We start from the raw sequence: 22,061 nt of genomic DNA on the forward strand, positions 1-22,061 counted from the left end.
CAGTGCAGACAGTCTTGTCTATGTCCAGCTCAGTGTTGATCTCACTGTCCTCCACACGCCAAGCCCTTCTGACAGTTGTCTCAGTTCCAAGAGGGGGTCATTCCTAGACTTTTTAGGGGGCAGGTTCTTGAGGTACGTCCCTTATCTTACTTGGATCTTGGGTGTTAAGTCCTGTTCCTCGGGTTCTGAAGGCATCGGCCCTCTGGTTTCCTTCCTCTGTCCTGGAGATCTATGATGAAGTTGCGTGGCCTCTTAGCCTTGTAAGGTTTGTTCCTGGATCTCCAAGCGTCTTAGGGTTCGCTTAACGTCTTGCAGGAATCTTTGATTTTGTCACAAGGGTGTCGTAGGGTTTGTCCCAAGACCTTGAAGGGTCTTCAGGTTTGTTTCACATCTTGTAGGAATCTAGCCTGACAAGCCAGACTATATCATTAAAATGTCTAGTCTGGCAACGACCGGTAGACCTCGGCTCAATCCAGGGGGCGGGATGAAGGCTGTCTTTCAAACTGCCTCTGCACGCAATAGGGTAGCGCTACGACTAATCAGAGCAAAGAGCAGGATGACGTTAGCCTGACAAGCCAATTAAAATGTATGTCGTCATGGCGTTAAGCCCGTCCAACGACTCTCTAAACAGATAGAGCGCTGTGATTGGTGAACACAAACGGTGTTCGAGACTCAAGAAGTTCCTATGGCTCGTTTCTAGACCCACCTACGGAGCAAAAGTATTTGCTGCCGCTAGGGTGCGTCTAGATTTCTAGGTTAGCAGGAATCTTTAAATTTGCCACAAGGTTCATGGAGTTTGTCCCAAGACCTTGAAGGATCTTCCGGTTTGTTTCGCATCTTGTAGGAATCTTTAAATTTGGCACAAGGTTTATGGAGTTTGTCCTAAGACCTTGAAGGGTCTTCCGGTTTGTTTCACATCGCAAAGGCCTTTTGAAGATTTGTCGGGTTTTTGTCCATCGGTCAGTTTTGGGTTCTTTCCTGATCGTCGTCTGTGCCAGATCCTATAAGCTTCTTCGGGTTACCCCCCTTCTGCAACTTGCACAGGCATAAGTGGCTTTGATTTTCCGTCGTTTTGCCTGGTAAACACCTAAATCAGGAGAAATCACCCACGATCTGATTGTCTGACCCGTCTGTAAATGCTGCCTAAGAGTGGCGAGACTAGCCTGGTCGTTTTCTCTACCCTCTCCTTTTTTTTCTCTCTATCTCTCTCTCTTTCTGTCTGTCTGTCTGTCTGTCTCTTTTCCTCTCTCTCTCTATCTCTCTCTCTCTTTCTCTGTCTTTAACGTTGGAAGGGGTGGATTTGCCGGGGCCCCCTTCACAGCGTGCACTTGAAAGACGGGCGGTCATGAAAGAGGCCATCGACTTTTTCGCGGACTTCAAAGGGGAGGCTTTTTTCATCCCCGTCTCCTCTCTGGGTATCTGGTCTGGGGTCCGCTCTTGGCCAGACCTGTGGGCTTTAGGGGGCATTCAAAGGGGGCGGGGGGAGATCAGAGAGGAGGCTGAATCATCCAGAAAGAGGATAGTGGTAGTGGTGTGTGTGTGTGTGTGTGTGTGTGTGTGTGTGGAGGTGGAAGGGAAGGGAAGGGCGGGGGCTGGTGGTGATGGTGGTTGTTTGAGGAACAGGAGGTGTTGGAGTAGTGGGGCATGGAGCTGAATTAAACTTTAATGAGCAACAATTGTAAGCATGCTGAGAGCGAAGGTGGGGGGCGTGCACTCGAGTCTGTACAGAGGGGAAAAATGAAAAATAAAAGAGCTTGGAGGCTCCTCTGCCGACCCCTTGCTCGCCGCTGTCATTGTATCAAAGCTGAGGTGACACCTTTCAGGTTTCTCCTCTTTGTCTCTCCGACTGGGAGCCCCAAAATGGAGACAGAGCTTTTTGCATTGAGCCACCTTCTGCTCCGTGTCAAGCAGGGGGAAGCTCTTCCCTTTCTGTACAGTGGGGAGGGAGGGAGGGAGGGGAGAGTAAGGGAGGGAGGAGTGAATCCATTTGGCTGCTGCAGGTGATCCGCATTGCCATTTTAGCCTGGGGCACCCCCTAGTGGCTCCTCTGGAAAACTTGACCCTGAAACAAGGCTGGCAGCCGAGGCCGTTGCAGAGCAGGTCCTGAGGGGTAAATAATGAAATAGCAGAACTGAAAGCTTAACATATTCTTTCAGAGTTACACACACACCAAAAAAAAATGAAAGTAAAAACAAAAAGACCAAAAAAAAAAAGATTTTTTTACATTTTTTTTTGATAATATTTAAACCAAAAAGTAAAAAAAACAACCAAAGATTGATGGGTAACTGCTGAATCATTATGTATCATGGGTAGTTTTAGCAGTTCCCTATCAGAGCTACCGTAGCACTCAGAGGATTCAAACACAAAAAAAGAAAAGAAAAAAAAAAAAAAGAAGCACCAGTCGGAGGTTTTTTTTCCGCGTCGTGCTGATTATTTATGTTGCATAAAACAGTATTATGTTGAGCTGGAACTGAGAAACTGACATGAGGCAGTGTCTTCAGATGGAAGTCCCCCCTCCCCCCAAATGTCCCCAATCTGTCCTCCCTGACCCCTCCTGCCCCCCCCCCCCCCCCTTTTACCCCCTTGCCCCCTGTGTGTACATGAAGACTTTACCCATCTACCTCAACTGTGTGAGATGTTGTGTGGCAAAGATATTCCTTAACCAAAGAATCCATCCTGTCAGGGTGTCTGTCTATCTGTCTGTCTATCTATCTATCTTGTCTGTCCATCCGTCTCTTCTACTTCTTCTTCTTCTTCTACTTCTACTTCTACTTCTTCTTCGTCATGCCTTTTACTCCAAACCAAATGTGCTGGAATCAATCCGTAACAGGAGCCGCCGAGCGTGGCCCCCGTCCAGCCAAAGCTTATAATAAAGAGTCCAGTATGCTAGAGTGTCCCATTGATCCATTGCTCTGTATATAATATATAAACAAAAATCATTCTCAAGACCAAAAAAAAAAAAAAGGAGGTGACAATCCAAGCAAGGAGGATCTTGCTGTAATCAACGTTGCCTATTCCTTGTTTTTCCGAATAAACTCGAATCATGTGACTTTGCTGTGACAGAAGAAAAAAAGCCCAAAAATCAAAACACACATCCCAAAGCTAATAATAATAATAAATAAAAACACAAAGGTCAGAGGAGACAGAAGCTATTTTTCCACATTTGTAAGCCACTCCCCTCCCACCCCTCTTTTTTCCAAAATGTTTAGTGTAGTTGAGATACTGTTCGATCCCACTGTTGTAAGTAGGAATTGATGAAATCCATACAAAAAGCTTTAAACGGGGACGAGCCGAGGGGAATATTATATTTGAGTCAAAGTTTCCTCGGCCCCGACCCGACCCACCATGCTTTATCGTGCCATTCTTCTTGTCCATGTGTTAGACTTACTAATGAATGTGGCTAACCAACCAAAGGCTTTAAAAAGAGAAAAAAAAATGATACACAACACTTTAAACGTCAATCATGGTGGGACATTTTGTATCAACAACTGAAGAAAATCCCTTTGAATACCTCATGTGAAAATTGTTTGTTGTGATGTTGCACTAAAAAAAATAAAAATGACTCATTTGTAACCCAACGCTGTGCTCGGCTGACTTTATTCTGACCTTGTCGAAGGTGATCGGGAACCTATGGAGGCTTTTAAAGGCCAAAACTATGTAGCTCCAATATTTAAGTATTGTATAGTATACTATATGTATCCACAAAAAAAGCACAAAAATATAATATAAATATGCAGTAAATGTTCAGTATCTGCTTCTTTTCAGCTCTATGATGAAATATTCAACACTTTTATTTTCTTAACTTCAGACACAAGCATTTTATAATTTTTTATACTAATTTACCACAAACGTAGCCTCATAGATTTGGTGTCTTCAGAAAGTTTTGTCACAATATATTTTTTTAAATGCAATCTGGGTTTCAGATTATGAAACAAAATAATTCAATGAAAGACCAGTTTTATTTTTGTCTAGCAGATGACTTTAATATTTTAAACAGTAAATCTTCCAATCATTCACCTACGTTATTGACTTTCTTGTGTTTTACAGCATTTTTTTTACAGCAGTAATTTAACATTTGCAATTTTTTTTTAAGGCTTGAAACAGCAAATGTCACATTAATGCAGGACTAGGTGAAGCTTTCAGTTCCCCACGTTCTTTATGCTAAGCTAAAACCACTAGCTGCAGCTTTATATTCAGTAGGTATCTGAACTTTTATTAACCCATATTTTCCATAGTTTTTATCGATCCTTCTTAAAGTGCTCTTGACTTTGTGGTTAAGTAGTTCAACATTATGAAAATAAAAGATGTTTTTTTTATTCTTCTGACTAAAGGCAGCTGGTGTACGACGCGCTCAGCACAGGATATAGATATTTACTAGAGACACAGACGGTATTGATTTTGACATTCCCTATGTCGTAACATGTAAAAGCTAAATTGACCAACAAACCAATTTCCCAAAGAGTCGATGGGATGGGATCCTCTCAGACTGTTTTTATGGCAGGTTTAAAAAGACAGACCTGAAGCTGCTGGTGTAAAAAATAAGATCTTCAACTCCACTGCATCGAAGGCAGAAAACTGATCTGACCTCTATCAATCAATAAACGGACATATTGATCAAAACCTGGTGTGTATCACTGTGGCTGAGCCTCTGTAACAAGTTCATCTGTTGCTTTATTGTAGATTCAAACATACACACAAACATATTAGTTACACGTATAAACAACAGTCTTATCGAACAAAGTGGGTCTGACATGTAGAAAAGAAAAATCTTAAATGCTCCTAAAGATAGAAGTTTACAGCAAAACACCAGAAAGTGCTGGTGTTTAATTTTAGTATTTCGCTTTTGTAGTAAATTATATGATGAAATTAATCTGTTGAAAAATATATTATACATAGATGAAAGGAGTGAGGCTCCAGGTCTCTGTGCTGTGCAGCTACATGATGGGATAGCAGGGGTAATCAGCGATGCCACACTGGTTGTTCTTGTTGCGCGACATCCGGATGTAGCCCTGGTCTCCGAAGGTGATTCCCCAGCTGGACGAAGAGAGAGACGAGACGAACAAAATTATTAATTAGGCCCAGATTTAAATTAAAAAAAATATGTTGCTGGGATGCTGAATTATCAGGGAATGTCTCTGTCCTGTGATAATATGAAGATAAACGTTGTCCATGTCAGTAACTCTGCTGAACCTGGACCAATATCCCGATATATTTATGTCGGATAGTGCGATATTTGCCAGCATATGCAATATTTTTCAATATTAATTAAAAAAAAACATTTTGCTCAGTTAGACTCATTTCACTGCTTTGTTTGCCAAAATTGAACCATAATGTGACAATTACAAGTTTGAACTGCTGTTACCTGACACATAAAATACATCTATAAAAATATATCTATAAAAAGAAAAGGACCTGGACCCTTTCTCCTGATTGATTAACATAATAAACTACGGAAAGTGATTAACTTGCAGTTTCTCTTGCACCAGAGGAAATGCATTCATTAAAATTACCCCTACTTTATTTTTATGGCAGTGTTTCCAAACCTGTTGGCTGACATACATACATATTTAACTGTTCTGAACACAATGATCTTTTTGACGTCACCACAAGAAGATGGAGAAGTTGTGGCAGTTTTTCCTTGCATGAAATGCAGAGAAATGAAACCACTTGTTCATGTGATGCATTAACGGAGTGGGCTCAGACCTGCAGGCAGGACATGTAAAGGTTTTTTTGTGTGAACCACTGAAGTCACGTCAGCAGAATAACCAAACCTCCAACCGGAGCCAACATTAGGTTTTGACTTGCTGACACCGTCCACTTCCCTATTTCACTTCCTCTTCGTCCTCCACAAACAACTCAGCAGAGGGTAAATGTAGAAGGAACATACCAGCACTTACACATATATACTGTACATACATGTATATAGTATATATGTAAAAGCTAAACTGACCAATAAACCAATTTCCCAAAGAGTCAATGGGATGGGATCTATTTATAAGACCTGATGGAGATACAGAGCAGACGGCCAATATAAAGGTCTCACCTGTTCTTCACCAGCCAGTAGTCTTGTCCGTCCAATGTCCCATAGCCAATGGCCAACACAGCGTGGTTCACTTCCTGGCTGCAGGATGGGTCATTGTACACTCCTGAAATAATGATGATGATAACATAAACACATGTTTGTGTTAAAGCTCCATACAGTATAAAGGTAGATGTTTGTGTTAAAGCTCCATACAGTATAAAGGTAGATGTTTGTGTTAAAGCTCCATACAGTATAAAGGTAGATGTTTGTGTTAAAGCTCCATACAGTATAAAGGTAGATGTCCATGTGTAGTGTGATTATAAAGCAGCTCTAGGTTCTATATTAATACTGTGAAAGTATCAAAGCCTCAGTCCACAGAGAAATGCACACAGCCTGTATTCAGAAACTGAGCCTTAAAACCAGCCGTCAGGACTTCCTGTCACTTTGTGATGTCACAACAAAGCAATCACCAATGACACCATCCAACACTTGCAGGATTTGGTTTGTCTGAGTGTTTTTATTCTGAAATCTACTCTAATTTATGAAATCACTTCTGATTAGCTGATTAGCTGAGCTCCAGAGAGAAACTCTGCGTGACGTGACGTGTAACTCACCGCTCCTGTAGAAAGTAAATCGGGGCCTTGTGGCGTCGATCCCCACTGAAATGGGTCCGATGGTGGCGACCGCCTCTTTCAGGGCCTCCTCGTCCCCCTCAGGCAGGAAGCTGTACTGGGAACAGTTGGCGGCGCGGTACGAGGGGTTGTAGCGACACTGTTGTTGCTGCAGAGAGACAACACACACAAACCCAGCACTGTTAACTCATTGAGTGCCAACCACGTAATTTCTCGTTTTTCGTTCCCATGCGTTGAGTGCCAAAAACGTAATTTTACGTTTTTTGCTTATTTTAAATTATGAAACTAGACACTTTAACACACCTTTATGTGTAAATTTGGGGACTCTACGACGAGCAGAACTGAAATAGATGACAATCAAAAACTCATGACAGCTCATGATCTGGAAGTTTTTATCATAACTCGGCTTTTGCAAACGGAGTTCTGCATGTGGATGCAGCAGCTGCTCTGCTCTCACCCAGCCTGCCCCAGCAGCTCGGAGCCGAAACAGGAAGCTCTCAGCCCACTGTCCCGCCCGGTCTTCATCTGGAGCAACACCGTGTCCTCCCCAAGGTCCTCCCGCGGTAAAATGTGATGATCCCTCGGTCAAAGCAGGCCGCCGGCACCACCGACCCGTACCACAGAAGGACCGCGACCACCGGTGGGGCCGGTGTTCCCGACCTGCTGTGGCCGAGAGACCATCACGTTCCGCGGCGAGAGGCTGTGCCACGGCACGGTGCGTCTGTGTTATTGTTGTTTAGTGGCGCCCCCCCCGCCCCCCCGATGGTGGTTTTGTGAATAGAACAACAATTGTTGTATATATTTATCTTACACGAGCCCTCAGCCATGTTTAGCTTGAGTTTTCTCAGGAACGGAGGCACGTAGAAACAAACGGTTTGTGGCCATTTGAAGCATAAAGTTTCACCTGTATGTGTTGGTGGCAATAATATAGAATACGCTGTGGCTCTACAAAAATCGTCAAAAATGGTCTAAATTGCCGGTACACTTGACTAAAACTTTGGAGAGGAGCGCGGCACTCAATGTGTTAAAAAGCCGTCTTGTAAGAAAAACTTTCTTGTGTTTTGCGGTTAAACTGCTCTGAAGCCCCCATGACCACCAGGAGCCCTAAGTAAACAAACACTGCTTATTATATAGGTTGTGCTTGGGGGAGGGCGGGGCCTTAACGCCCTTCTGCAGGTGTGATCTCACCGACATTGCAACAACAGCAGAGATATTTTCTCGCTCTTGGCAGGTGTGAGGAGGCAGGAGGTGGATTTCAGTCGCTGCATGCGCTCATTTAGAAACGTTTCACATCACAGAGAGTTTTTATTTCCTTTTGGGTTGAATTAAGAGCCACGACACCTCCGCGAGGCTGCAGGCTGAGAACTGCCCTCCTCATCCTCCTCCTCCTCCACACAAACACCAACAGCAGCGAAACAGATGAAGCCTGGAGGACAAACACGTTGTCCGCTCCGATTAATTTATTGTTGCTCCAAAGAGACATTAACAGCCGACCACAGACAAGTCGAGGAGAGCGTTGCTGTCTACAGCCCGAAGGGGTTGGACTTAACTTCTTGTTGCTGTTTCCTACACCCACATTGTTGACTCAAACAGGAATTTGTTAACTGTAAACCTGTTTGTTTTGCGCCTGGATCCCCGACATGTTTGCACTTAAAAAAAAGAACATTTTGTTTTTAATTTTCTTGAGAACTGGGAAATAACGGCTTCATAAAAGCAGGAAACAATCGGAGCTCTGTCCTCGACTCACCCTCCTCCGTCTGTGGGGAGGAAACTGACTCCTCCATAACAATCACACAATGTTCAAGTTAAAGAAAGTATGAGGACGGCTGCTGGTTCAAATACACAAGAGAAAGGAAGAAAGATGGTATGAAAAAGAAAAAAAAAATACAATGAATAAATAAAATATTATAAATAATAATAACAGATCAAAATTAATTTAATAAAATAACCCAAAAAAAGAAATATATAAGTTAAATTAAAACTAAATTAAATCCCAAACATTGAAAACTAATGAAATGTGTAAAATAAAATAATAAAAAAATAAAATAAATAAGAAAAATTTAAGAAATCAATAAAATAAAATATAAAATAATAGAAATTTAAAGGGACAACGAGGAGTTTTGGAAAAGCGAAGCGTTTTCACGCAACATTTATGAGCCTCCGCGCGCACCGTAAAATTATTTTGACCGGCGCAAGACAGACTCATGTTTTCATTCATCAAGAATTAAAGTCAGAGGTTCAAAGAGATTCACATACTGTTGTAGTTCCGACCATAAACGGCGATTCAGCTGTGTTATTCTCATGACTCGTTGCGAAACCGAAAGTAAAAAACGCTGGTCGGCTCGACCAGCATCTCCGCCACCACTAATAATAACAAAATAACGATAGAGACAGAACGATATATTTATCGAAAATGGGCCCATTAACAAGTGTGGGTAGCGGAGATTCATCCACATTAACGTGAGACTTTTTTATAACCGAATAGAAACTCCTCGTTGTCCCTTTAAGGAAATGTAATAAAAATTTTAATTAAAAAAAAAAAAAAAAGACCCAAAAACCCCCTAAATAAATACATAAAAGAAAAGAAAAAAGAAAGAAAGAAAAAAGATAAATAAATTCTTCTTTGTCTTACTCCTTTGTTATTGTTTTTTGGAAGGAGAAAAAAAGGTTTGAATTTACCCATAATCCACTGCACCAGAGTCGTCAGATCATCAACAACTAAAGTTTTTTCTGTTTGAAGGATGTTTACATCTTTGTACACCTCAGTTACAGTGATAAAAACATCACTGTGACATTTTAATGTTTGGGACAAAGAATTATTTAACTTCTCTCTGTTTAGATGTTTTTATGACTTGATGTTTTAATTTCTTGCTCAGTATGATGATGATTTAAACATCATCATAAACATCATGGTTGAGGGAAATGTCAAGTCTGCATGCAACTTCTGATTTAAAGGGATAGTAGCATTTTTTTAAAAGTGGGGTTGTATGATCTACAAATAGCCCCTAAGTACTTTAATTGCAGTAGAAGACTCTCTGCACTCCTCCCGTTAGCAACGCCAGCCCATAGCCCTGCCCAGAGATTTACAACATACAGTGTTGTGAACAGACCCAAAGAAACAGCATATTTTTTTTTTATTCCGTCTAAAAGAGGTTTTACCTGGAAATAAATACATTGTTCGCTATAATGTAATTTTTTCCAGCCCTTCAAAGTGCAGGAAAAACGCTGTTTTTATTTGGACCTAACCAACTGCTGATCGGCGGGCGCTAACCCTGGGCGGAGGGATATACGTGAGTTGGTTAGGTCCAATTAAAAACTGCGTTTTTCCTGCACTTTGAAAGGCTGGAAAAAATTATATTATAACGAACAATGGAACTGTGTATTTTTTTTCAGGTAAAACCTCTTTTAGGCCGTGAAAATAGGCCGTTTCTTTGGGTCCATTCACAACAATGTATGTTGTAAATCTCTGGGCAGGGCTATTATGGGCTGGCGTTGCTAACGGGAGGAGTGCAGAGAGTCTTCTACTGCAATTAAAGTACTTAGGGGCTATTTGTAGATCATTTAACTCCACTTTAAAAAAAAAAATGCTACTATCCCTTTAATGTTTTTAATTTCCTGTCATATCTCTATCAGTGTCTCCTCAGAGTTTCTGGACTCACCTTTCCTGTGTAGGGGTAGGACGCGTCGGAGTCGATGCCCTGGTTGTCGATGACGTACTGGAAGGCGTGGTGCATTAGGCCGCCGTTGCAGCCCTTGTTTCCGTATTTGCTGGAGCAGTCCACCAGGTTCTGGGGGCTCAGGTCCACCAGGTTCCCCGTCTTCTTGGCCAGCTGGCCCTCGAGGGCCCCGGCCGCGCTGAAGGCCCAGCAGGAGCCACAGGCGCCCTGGGATCAAACAGGCGAGACATCATGTAGCTACACAACGTTAAAGATTTTTTTTTTTTATAATATATTTCCCATAACCCTTCAGTACAGCGACGGTTCAGTGGATGGACTTTAAATCAACACTGACTGAAATATTCAAACTCAACAACAGTTTTATTTCTGCAGCTGCAGCGTTACATCAAACGGAAATATTATAAACGTCTCGTGCCTCCTTTTATTTATTTATTTATTTATGTATTATTTTATCTTCCTCACTTGGCAGCACGAGACGAGAGCGTAAAGACGGAGGAGGGTCCAGCAGAGTGTGTGTGAGAGGTTAAACGACTCCACACACACACACTTCCTGTTTGTCAATTACATTCAACATGTTGCACAGAACAGAAGGAATGCCAGAATCAATACGTGTGTGTGTGTGTGTGTGTGTGTGTGTGTGTGTGTTTGTGTGTGCGTGTGTGCGTGTGTGCGTGTGTGTGTGTGTGTGTGAACGAAGCTTCATCTACACAACACAAGCTCCTAATAAGTTCAGTCTGAGAGTCGCACCCTTTGTAAATCAGCTTGGTTGAATGTTTTGAAACAACGATCAGTTTCTTTTGTGCAAGTGCTGCAGTTATTTTTCTTATTTGTGATTTTTTGACTTCTTTAAAAGACAGTTTACAGAGAGAGAGTTTACAGCAGCAGTTTGTTGGTCAGTTTTAACCTCAAACTCAGCAAAGAGCTCATTTATTTTTATCACAACTGCAACTGAACAGCTTTGTGGATGAAATAGATACAGCAATTACATAAAAATGGTCAAAAATGTATTTGTTAAAAGATAAAACTAGTAAAATTAAAAAATAATTTCTTCTCCTTTGTGTTTCTGGTTAATAGATTAATTTAAATTCTTATACTTTATTCTTCTTCTATAAATTGTTTAGTTTTTGTTTATTTCAATTCCTGTGTTTAGTTTTTTTTTTTTTTTTAAACTTTTATTTATGTATCTAATCTTCTTACCTCACCTGGACCTCCACTTATTAGAATAAATGGATGAATGAATGATAAATAAGGGCAGCGTGCAAAAATAAAGTGCTGCAGAAAATACGAAGGTCAAATCAGAACAAAAAAATTCTATCTAATGCATCAAAGCTTCAGTATCAAATATTTTATTATTCTTTAACCTTTTTATTTTTATTTTGGTTTATTCCTCTGCATGTTTGTTCTTAGTCTTGTAGTTTTACCTTGGTGAAATACTTTGTAATCTCATTTCTTTTATTATCTATCATTATTATTATTATGAAGGACAAACTACAGTATATGAACAAAGGAGTAAAATATTATAATAATTAGACAATATGAATGATTTTCAGTGGATATTTGGGGCCATTTGTATTAGTTATATCTCAAATCCACTGTTTTAACATTGATTTACATATACAGCATATAAATATGTGGAGTTAATGCGTGTCGGTTTCTGGCCTCTCACACTGTGGAGCAATGTGGTAAAACTCTTTCATAACAGTTTTTGCTGCTGTGGTGACGACTTCCTGTTTGCACATTTGACAACTCGACAAATAAGGAACAGGATGAAATGTGGGCGACTGGACACACGGTCTGTGGAAAGTTTTAGATTGCATCACTGTGGCACGAAGATATAGAGCTGATATGAAGGAAACAGAACAAGACTTGAGTGTTTGTTCGTTTCTTTACCTGCATCTTGACCTTGGTGACATAACCCTGAGCTCTCCAGTCCACTGTGTCTGGGACGTCGGCGCCCGTCGCCCCCTCGAAGCGAGATGGCGCCCTCTGGATGCCGGTGGGAGGAGTGAGCCCGGCAAAGGACTGAAGGATTTCCTCCTGAGTCTGAGAGGAAGTAGAAGAAAAGAAAAAAAGAACAAAAACATCCGTGATGTCACAATCAAATGACCCATAATAATCATTAAACAGGAAATCAGAGGACTTACCGTAACACTGAAGACTGAGACTGTCAGAATAAATAAGCTACAAGCTATAATGTCTTTTTATTATACTCTCTCACTTTCCTACAGGATAATTTGCTTTTATTTAGATTTTTTTTTTATTTGATTGAATAATTTATTTGTGATGGGCTTTTATTCTGAAAAGCTCAGTCATAAACTAATTATTTTTATTTAGTTTTTTCGCTGTTTTGATCTTTAAACATCTTCAAAGTTTGATCTTTTCTCTTCAACTAGCACCAAGTTGCTGTAGTGTGTATAATTTAATCACATGAAAACTCCACTCTTCATGTTTATATATTAATAATGAATACAAATGTCATTTTTAATATGAAAGCTGTTGCTTCTACTGATGATTTCAACAAAACTCAACTTAATGCAGCTTTAAATTTGCCTTTTTTAATGTAGAAGGAACAATAGCATAAAAATAAACCTGTAAAATGATAACAGCTGCATGGTGTTTGGTTTTATAACTACAATATCAAACTTTTATGAGCCACAGATAAAATTCGTAACAGATAAACAGACACTTCATTGTTTTGACATCCCTTTAGTTCTCAAGAATCAGCCATGTTTTGTTTGTTTCTTTGTTTCTCGTGAATGATGCTCATTGAACCGAAGTAAACTTCAGTTCAGTCCGACACAGACTGTGGTTTAAAAAACACAACCCAGGCAGCACATGGTTAATGTATCTGGTGATTTGGTCGCTCATTAAGTCAGACACGGAACACACTGCAGGCTATTGGCCACATGTGTGTATGCACATTTAAAAAGAAAAGAAAAAGCATCGTAGTGAGTTTTTATCAGAGGTGGAGCTGAAAGCAGAAAATCAAATCATTACAAGAAACGTTTTATTTTATAAAAGTTTGACGAAAGATAAATCCACTCCCCAGGTTTTAAACAAAGTCACTGTAATTTAATTTATCATTATTCTGTACGTTGAGTTTTTTTTTCTGTTGTTTCTTTCTAAACAGCTTCATCCATCTCCAGCTTCTCAGATGGGATCAGTTACCGTGTTTTGGAAACTTCTCCCTGTCTCTCCTTATCGTCTCTCTTGTTGGTTTTCTCTCTATTATAAAATCTGGACCTAAAAATGTAAATTGCCTTGAGATATGTAGGTTAAGATTCAAGTTGCTGCATCAATAAGATTAAACTGACCTGAATTCAGCCCTGACACATCATCACCAAGGTTTTTTTTTGTTTTTGTTTTTTGTTTTTTTGCAGACCTGCAGCTGCAGACAGTTTCGTATTTACTCACTGAGCAGTTTCAGAGCAGCGAGGAACACTGGGAGCTGAATATCTGGTGAGTGACGGCTCAGTTACGATTATACATTAGCTCATTTAACTGGATGTGCTGTTTACTTTTTGTTATCGTCTTCCTCTGTTGCACATTTAGTTTGATTTCAAAGTAAAAGCCCAGGATGTTGTGACTGATAAGTACCGAGGACATTTAGTGTCTGATTGAGGTATTCACTAAGTCAATTCCTCACATGTATGCATTTAAAAACACGTATTTAAAGGGATAGTTCACCCAAAATTGAAATGTCCATATAACGGTTGCAAATGCATACCAACTGTCTTCCTAACAAAAAGACACACCAAAAAACATCCAAATACCTCCATGCTGCTCGTATGTACTGTAATGTCCGTCTTGTATTGAAGCCCCGAAATTGTCCCCAAAAAAATTAAATAAGTCTATATTTCAAGCTTGTTTTGTAGTGGAAGCTTCTCGAAGCTCCTCTTCCCGGTTCGTCAAATGTGGACGAACTGGGAAGAGGAGCTTCCGCTACAAACAAGCTTGAAATATAGACTTGTTCAATTTTTTTCGGGACAATTTCTCATGTTGGGGCTTCAATACAAGACGGACATTACATACGAGCAGCATGGAGGTATTTGGATGTTTTTTGGTGTGTCTTTTTGTTACGAAGACAGTTGGTATCCATTTGCAACCATCATATGGACATGCACTGCTACGCTGAGACCCCCCGTAACTCAGAGAAATTTCAATTTTGGGTGAACTATCCCTTTAAAAAGCCTAAAAAGTTGTTTTAGTCAGACTAACACAACATCATGTGTTTTCGCTCTTTAAACTCTGTGTTTGGTCTCCACCACCTCTTGACAGAAACATCCGTCTCTTTAGCTGCTAAATGTTCCTCTGTGTTCGTGCACAGTTCGGTTTTTTAAGCATTTTATTTCCTTAAAGATAAACAGATAAACAGCTGATCACCTGCAGCAAACACTGTGAGGGCAGAGTGAGACTGAACCACAACAGGAAAGTTGTAGTAGTTAAAACTCAATAATAAAACTCTGAAACACAGATGGATGCTGCAGGTCCAAGAACTTCTAATAACTACAGTAACTAACTTAACTAACAGGTTGAAAACATTAAGTTTAGAAGATAAATTCAAGCTGTGGATTTACTTCACTTTTTGTGCTTTATTGAATATTTATTGTCAGTTTTTGTGATTTAAAATGCACAACTCCAACTTTACTCTTTAACATCTCAAGTCCCCAGATCAATTAGTATGTATTTTAATTATAACAAAGCTGACAACCCTAAATTAAAAAGATTAAAAGTTGAGTTTCAAAGTTTAGATTACAAATCAATAAAATGAATTAATCTGTGGTACGAGCGTCTCACCAGGTCTCCCATGAAGTTCATGCTCAGATCGTAGGAGTGAATCCCCATCGAGGCCTCCAGGTTGTGCGTGGTGATGAGCATCAGGTTCTCCTCCCACAATCTCCTGCGGCGCAAATCCTCATCCTCAACACAAGAACAAAAAGAAAGAACGCATCAACATGTGACTAGTTTTAACTGGAAGAAGTAAGAGAGGTTTTTTTTACAGTGTATTTTAATGCTAAGTTCAAGGGATAGTTCACCCAAAATTGAAATTTCACTCATTATCTACTCCCCCTCATGTCGACTAAGGGCTGGGAGAAGTTTCAGAGTCCTCCATGCAGCACTGCATGTCCATATGACGGTTGCGAACGGACGGAGCTCACTTTTCTTCGTCCAAAAAGACACACCAAAAAAAACATCCAAATACCTCCATGCTGCTCGTCTGTAATGTCCGCCTTGTATTGAAGCCCCAACATGAGAAATTGTTCCGAAAAAAATCAAATAAGTATATGTTTTAAGCTTGTTTGTAGCGGAAGCTCCAAGTGTTGCTCTGCCGGGATCTCACGCGATTTGCGGAGCCGTGAACTGGGCGTCAGTGCAAATCCCGCGAGATTTGCACAGAAACAGGCAAAGCAGTGAACTGAGACACTGGGAGCTTCCGCTACAAACAAGCTTAAAATATAGACTTATTTTATTTTTTTCGGAACAATTTCTCATGTCGGGGCTTCAATACAAGAGGGACATTACAGACGAGCACTATGGAGGTATTTGGATGGTTTTTGGTGTGTCTTTTTGGACGAAGAAAAGTGGTATGCATTCACAACCGTCATATGGACAAATACTGCTATGCCGAGACCCCCTATAACTCAGAGAAGCCACGGAGGACTCTGAAACTTCTCCCAGCCCTTAGTCGACATGAGGGTGAGTAGATAATGAGTGAAATTTGAATTTTGGGTGAACTATCCCTTTAATAAATGTTCAAGTGTTACCTCGTTTTCATACGTCTTCCCGTGCGTCTTCTTCCACAGCTCCCAGTGGGCGTCCAGTCTGCTGTCAAACATGGCCGCCGCCCGGGCGCACAGGGAGACGAGCAGCAGGCTCCCCAACAACATCAGGCCTGTGAACACACACACACACACACACACACACACACAGTCAGACATGAACTACATGAGAGGACAGGATGTGTGTTTGACCTTTGATGAGCACGGCTGCGTGCTCATCAGCAAAGACGCTAAAACAAAACAAAAAAAGAATCGGCTTTGCAGAAACCGTCAACCGATCCTCCGACGCTGAGTTTGTCACTTCGTACAAACCACACGCACAAAACCTGCAGCTCCACTACAAAGATTAGTCAGAAGAAAACGAGTTCAGAGATCACGTTCAATGCTGTCGGAAAAGCAAAGGAGGCGTTAGGGTCATATAAGGTCACATTTATTTCTATAGCACATTTAAAAAACTAACCTATTGGTTGTAAAACTCACCTCTCTTTATCTAACCTTTAATCCTGCACTTTGATTAGTTTTATCTATCCTGTTTTATAATCTGTTTCATAAACATTGCTCTTATATTGTTTTCTTATTGTGCCTTTATTATGATGCTTCTTTTATTTCTGTTAAGCCCACTGAAACACTGCTGTGCATGAAAATGTGCTATGCAAAATTGCCATATCTCTTTGCTTTCTTTACTTTAACACAATATAAACATCAATTCAGCCTGTTTGCAAAGCAGAAACCCAATGCAACAAGTTTAATGTGTAATTTACATAGATTTAATGTTCTCTGAAAAATGAAAATGTCATGCATCAGCTGATTTTAACTTCAGGTGGCTAGCTTTGGCTACTCGCACACTTGCAGCAGGGTTAATATACTAACTACTAACTATTTGACAAGTTTTCTACTTTTTTGTCGCGATGATTTCATAACTTTACTTTTTACTCGACGTTTTGTTGCTGCACTAAAATTTGGCTCCAGTGCTAGGACTGCCATGTTTCCAGAAAAGGACGAGTTAAGGGTGATGAATTTTGAAGATATTAAAGTATAAACATGGCACAGATGTCAATAAAGTCATGTTTCTAGATAAACAAACAACATTTTTTGCAAGAGTGTTAGTAATACAAGTAAAAGTCAGACTCGCTACAACTGACAAATACTTGTAGCTGTAACAATAAGACAGGTGCTTGCATCAGGAAATAAAAACAGAATGTATTCCTGTGCAGCCATGAAGTGTTGCTGCAAGAGCAGGAAGTGGTTTGTCTCAGGTATGTTTCTGCAACAAAGAGTCTTGGTCGAACTTGTCACAGGCTGTGGCACAACAATGACACAATTTTGACATCACACTGTCAGTTTAGAAAAGAAACAGCACGAAACAAACACTCTTTTGAGAAAACTGTGAGAAAAAAGAAAAAATATCGCAGAAATAAAAGTGAAGCTGAATTTTAACATGTTAGTAGTAGCCTAATGCGCAGTGCCAACAACATCTGTCCCTGGCAGCTTAAAGCACGAGTAGCCTACCCTATAGTTTGTGGTTTGTGTTTGTGCAACTCAAAGAACAAGTATGAGGAACTGTCGTGTGACGGTGAAAAACACTGGTGGGGAAAAAACAACAACACAAAATGTAAAAACCTGAAATATTTGTGATTGTAAACCTTAATGTTATTGTGTTTTCATTAAATATTAACGTGTTAGGTTGTGAAATACCTAGGGTACAGGACTAAATGATCAGTTTGGAAACATAATCTAATCTAAATGTAATAAACATTGCTTGTCAAACCAGTGAATGTAATGGATTAATCTTTAAGAGGTTAATAAATAATCTGTATCATCATCACATCCAAACAAACTGGGTCAAACATGAGCTTTAGGATTCAGAAAAGCTGAGAAATTATTCAATATTATCATTGATCTGCTTTTATCTGACCCACATTTATATAATGTAGCCTATTATGAAATCAGATTAAATCGTCCCAAAGAGAAAAACGGAGCAGCAACTCAACAACATTCAAATCTGCTAAATGTAAAACTTCCCAAAACCTGAACCCATCAAAAGAGTTGATTAATAATAATGATTGATAGGTTTCAGGTAAAACTGAACCACACCTTTTTAAATCAGCTTTTAATACATAATTTCTGTGTGTGTTTTATATTGTTTTCTATGTTTTATACTGTCTTTGCTGCTTTTAACTGCATTTACTGTATATGTCTTGTGTTCTTAACTGAATTTATTGTATGTAAAGTGTCTTTGAGCTTCTAGAAAAGCGCTTATAAATACAATTTATTATCATTATTATATCAATAGGCCACAGCTACTAGACCTAATAGAGTCTTAATACAACATCTGTCCAGCTGTGGGTGACGATGCTGTTTTAACACTGCAGTTATTTCTGAAGCTGTGGTTATTGCTGGTGTCGCTTCATGTTCCACTGACAGAGCACAACGCCTCTTCTACTTCTCTTATATTTAATCATCATCATCATCATCATACTAATGTTTAAGACGTCAGGAAGTTTCATTTCCTGAAAATTGAAGAACTACTGAACCGAACACAAATCTACAAATGAGACAAAGCAGCAGTCACAAGACCAGAAGTGAAAGTGGTGAAAAGGGGCAGAGACATGAGTTCAGTCTTTAACGCTGCTGTAATGGAGGAAGGTGCCATTAATAACACATCAGAGGCGTCTTTAACAATCGACAAGTGAATAAAACACCTTGAACAGCTGGAGGACAATGATGAACTCAACAAATTCAGATAATGAGACGATTAAATCTTATTTATGTCTTTAATTCAACAGGTAAAGGGCCTGTTTGTTATTGAAGCTCCCAGTTATCAACTTCACTCAGCTGAAACATGAACCTTTATGTATTTATACTGAATATTTCAACTTATTAAATGAACTTGATTAGTCATTTTTTGTTTGTATTATCAATTATCATCAGGAATAATAAGATAAAGAGTCATAGCAGGCCTAAAGTTTGTTTTAATCACAGCATGTGTGAGTATATCACAGCACAGGGAATAAAATACACATAAAAGTTAATATGAACCTTCATAGTTACAGTTTTAGTTTTATATTACAGTTTCATTTGACACCAACACCTGCGGATTGAACACAAAGGACTCTGTTTGAAAAACACCAAAAACGAAAGTAAAAGCCAAAGCTCGTTAAAACTTGTCACCGACGCAGCCTCCTGTAATAAAACTCTTCATATTTATAAATGCGGAGGATAATTTGTGAATTAAAAGCTTTAGTTTTGCTTTAGAAAAGTTTGAACTTGCCTCGTTTAGTCGGACTCATCGCTGCGTCTGTGATCAAACCACTGACGCTGTGTTTTCCTGCTTCATATTTATGTAGAAATAAGAGTCACATGATGAATCTGAGTCACTTCTTCTTCCTCTTCAGAAACCTGAGACTCGACCGCGACCATGTGCTATACACTGATCACCTGAAGTCAATGTGAAACTGAATATATGACGGAATAAATGAGAAATAATTTTAAAAAAAAAATCTAACTTCTTTTAATGGCTGAAAGAGCTAAAAATTAAATGAAGAATAATAGTTAAGATTTGGAGAGGATGTGGGAGAAAGTATTATTTTATATTTACCAAACTAAAGACATTAAAACAGAACAATTATATTTGTATTAAAAAAAAAAAAACTAAATCTAAGCCTTAACAGTGCCACCTACAGGCTGAACAGTGAAATACACTTCCAAAAAAAAAGGATGAAACACACTTTTTATTATAAAACAGTAAAAACTGTTTGTCCAGAAGGTGTAAAATGGAAATTAAAAACATCTCTGGACTGAGGGGAGTGATTTTTACAAGAATATTATTAATATTTCCAGAGTAGAAGTGAATTTCTGTGGCGCAGCAGCAAAAGGTCAGAGAGGTCAAATCCACCAACAACAACATGGACGTTAGGAGCGGCTCTCTCTCTCTGTGGAGCTGCAGACGTCTCACTAACATCCAGACAGCAGCAGCAGCTGTCGGACAGATGTGTAGGTGAGGATGAGGAAGGTCAAAGATCATCACATGTGATGGCAGCTGGCCAGCTGTTAGACAGACACACTACTGTGTTATATGGTTATAAGATCATGGTTGTTTATCTATTATTAATTATCAGTGGGGTTTTTTTTACTTATAGTTGCAGTATTTAGAATTTTAGTAGTATTATGATTTGTATTGTAAACATGAGAATTAACAATGTTTTTATTCCGGATCTAATATTCTGTAAATGACATGCTCATGTTCATACCGAACTGTTAAAGGTCCAGTGTGTAATAATTGACAAGGTTTATTGGCAAAATCTGAATCTACTACCTATGAATATATTTGTATAAGTGTATAATCGCTATAAAATAAAACTTGTTTGGTTTTCGTAGCCTTAGGGGCCGTGTCCACCAGACGCGCTTTTGGGGCGCTCGCTCTCTCTCTCTCAGAAAGCTGCCATGACCATTTTACAAAACGAGCCGTCTAACTTCCGAGCAGCTTGATGAGCGGCGCGCTGGTTCCAAAAGTTGAACACATTTCAACTCTGAGCGGTGTGAGCGCCGAACTCCATAGGATCTGAATGGAAAGTAGACGCCCAGAGCGCTAAAAGCCCGTCCGGTGGACACGACCCCTTAATTCTTCTTTTATATATACATTTAACAAGGGTCTTGCTTTAGAGAGTGTCGCCATCTTGCACCGCCATGTTTGTACGGCAGAAGAACGGAAAATCCAGCCAGCTAGAGAGTCTTTATTAAATTATGGCATGGTCGAAATGACAATTAAAAACTCTGACGCGTTTCGGCGTCTAGCCTTCATCAGGGAGTCAAATGGAGTACAGGAACAATGGTTCTTTTATACAAGTGTTTATCCAATGACAAGTGTCCACCTGGTTGCCACGACCCAGAGTGGGTGTGGTCGTCAGCCCATTAAAGGGACATTATCCATAGCCCAGGCCTCAACTAAGCTGAATGGAAGAATAAAGGAAAACAATCAGTGATATGTACGATATAAACATGCCAACAGATACCAAAGAGGAAACACGTCTCTTTGATATCTGTTGGCAGCGGAGCGGACCTGCGGAGTTAAGAGAGTGCCTTGGAATTTTTCTTTTGTTTTCCCACATCCTTGATCCCTTGCCAAAGGGCACCTCTTTTTAACAACGAGTCCACAAAGCGCTCCTTTATTTGAACATTTTATCAACCAGAGAGTTTGTCTCACGAATTTCACGTTAATAAATAAATCAACAAAGAAGAAGGAGGAAGGAGAGAAGAAAAAGGAGGAAACAGCAGCAACATATCAATGGTTTAGATCTTCACCTCATCGCTCCAGTTGTGGTAAACAAGTTTTTTGTCCTTAGAATCTGAACGCTGGATGTGACGGTTTTCCCCCCATTTTACACACTGCACCTTTAAATTAAAGCAGAAGTAAGTGATATATTTGTGTTAATATAAGTCTTAAATAGTTATATCTTCCGACAGCAATCACTTACATAGAGTGTTTGGACCGAAACACGGGTCTGTCAGTCCCTCTGCTCTGCTCTCTGAGCCGAGGAGAAAACTTTTCTCGTATCCTACAGTTTTTATCCAATGAGGAGAGAGAACGGCATGCAGGGCTGTGTGTGCAGCCAAGGGATGCGCCTGAATGTGGTGACGTAGGGACGAGGGCCAATAGATCCATGACGAGGGCGGGGGCTGCTAACTCCATCTGCTGACAAGAAGTTATGGTGCGTTCAGCGCAACTCGTAACTCGTGTTTTTCCGACCTGTGAAGTCGTACCAGTTCGATCTGGTGCGAGTTCACGGGTCGGAAGTTACGAGTGGCCGTTATAGTGACTTTCACAGGCAACAGGTCGGAGAAACGCGAGTTGCGGGTTGCCTGGAACGCTACAAAGTCGTAAGTCGTGACTTGAAGCTGTAATTTACGGTTTCAAAAGCCTGCCTGGAATGCAGCATTAGCGAAAACGACC

The 22,061-nt window shown here is 40.0% G+C and overlaps 1 protein-coding gene across 1 annotated transcript; it reads right to left on the reverse strand.

Moving 5' to 3' along the window:
- Positions 1 to 4,653: 4,653 nt before the first annotated feature.
- ctss2.1 (cathepsin S, ortholog2, tandem duplicate 1) lies at positions 4,654 to 19,425 on the reverse strand. The gene is made up of 8 exons (XM_085803034.1): positions 19,383 to 19,425; positions 16,097 to 16,224; positions 15,129 to 15,251; positions 12,222 to 12,374; positions 10,314 to 10,538; positions 6,637 to 6,802; positions 6,044 to 6,146; positions 4,654 to 5,034 (listed from the first exon to the last, which is right to left on the reverse strand). The coding sequence occupies exons 1-8, from the start codon at positions 19,399 to 19,401 to the stop codon at positions 4,935 to 4,937; spliced, it is 1,017 nt and encodes a 338-aa protein (XP_085659160.1). The 5' UTR covers positions 19,402 to 19,425; the 3' UTR covers positions 4,654 to 4,934.
- Positions 19,426 to 22,061: the final 2,636 nt, after the last annotated feature.

The sequence above is a fragment of the Trachurus japonicus genome, chromosome 16 (assembly GCF_045865225.1).
Source record: "Trachurus japonicus isolate A0001 chromosome 16, Traja_1.0".
NCBI lineage: Eukaryota > Metazoa > Chordata > Actinopteri > Carangiformes > Carangidae > Trachurus > Trachurus japonicus.

Bases quoted from the DNA above. Each gene is read 5' to 3' on its own strand.
- ctss2.1 (XM_085803034.1), bottom strand. The intron at 12,375-15,128 runs GTGAGACGCTCG...ACTTCCTCTCAG, and splicing joins TGAACTTCATGGGAGACCTG to ACTCAGGAGGAAATCCTTCA. The intron at 6,803-10,313 runs GTGAGTCCAGAA...GTCTCTCTGCAG, and splicing joins CCTACCCCTACACAGGAAAG to CAACAACAGTGTCGCTACAA.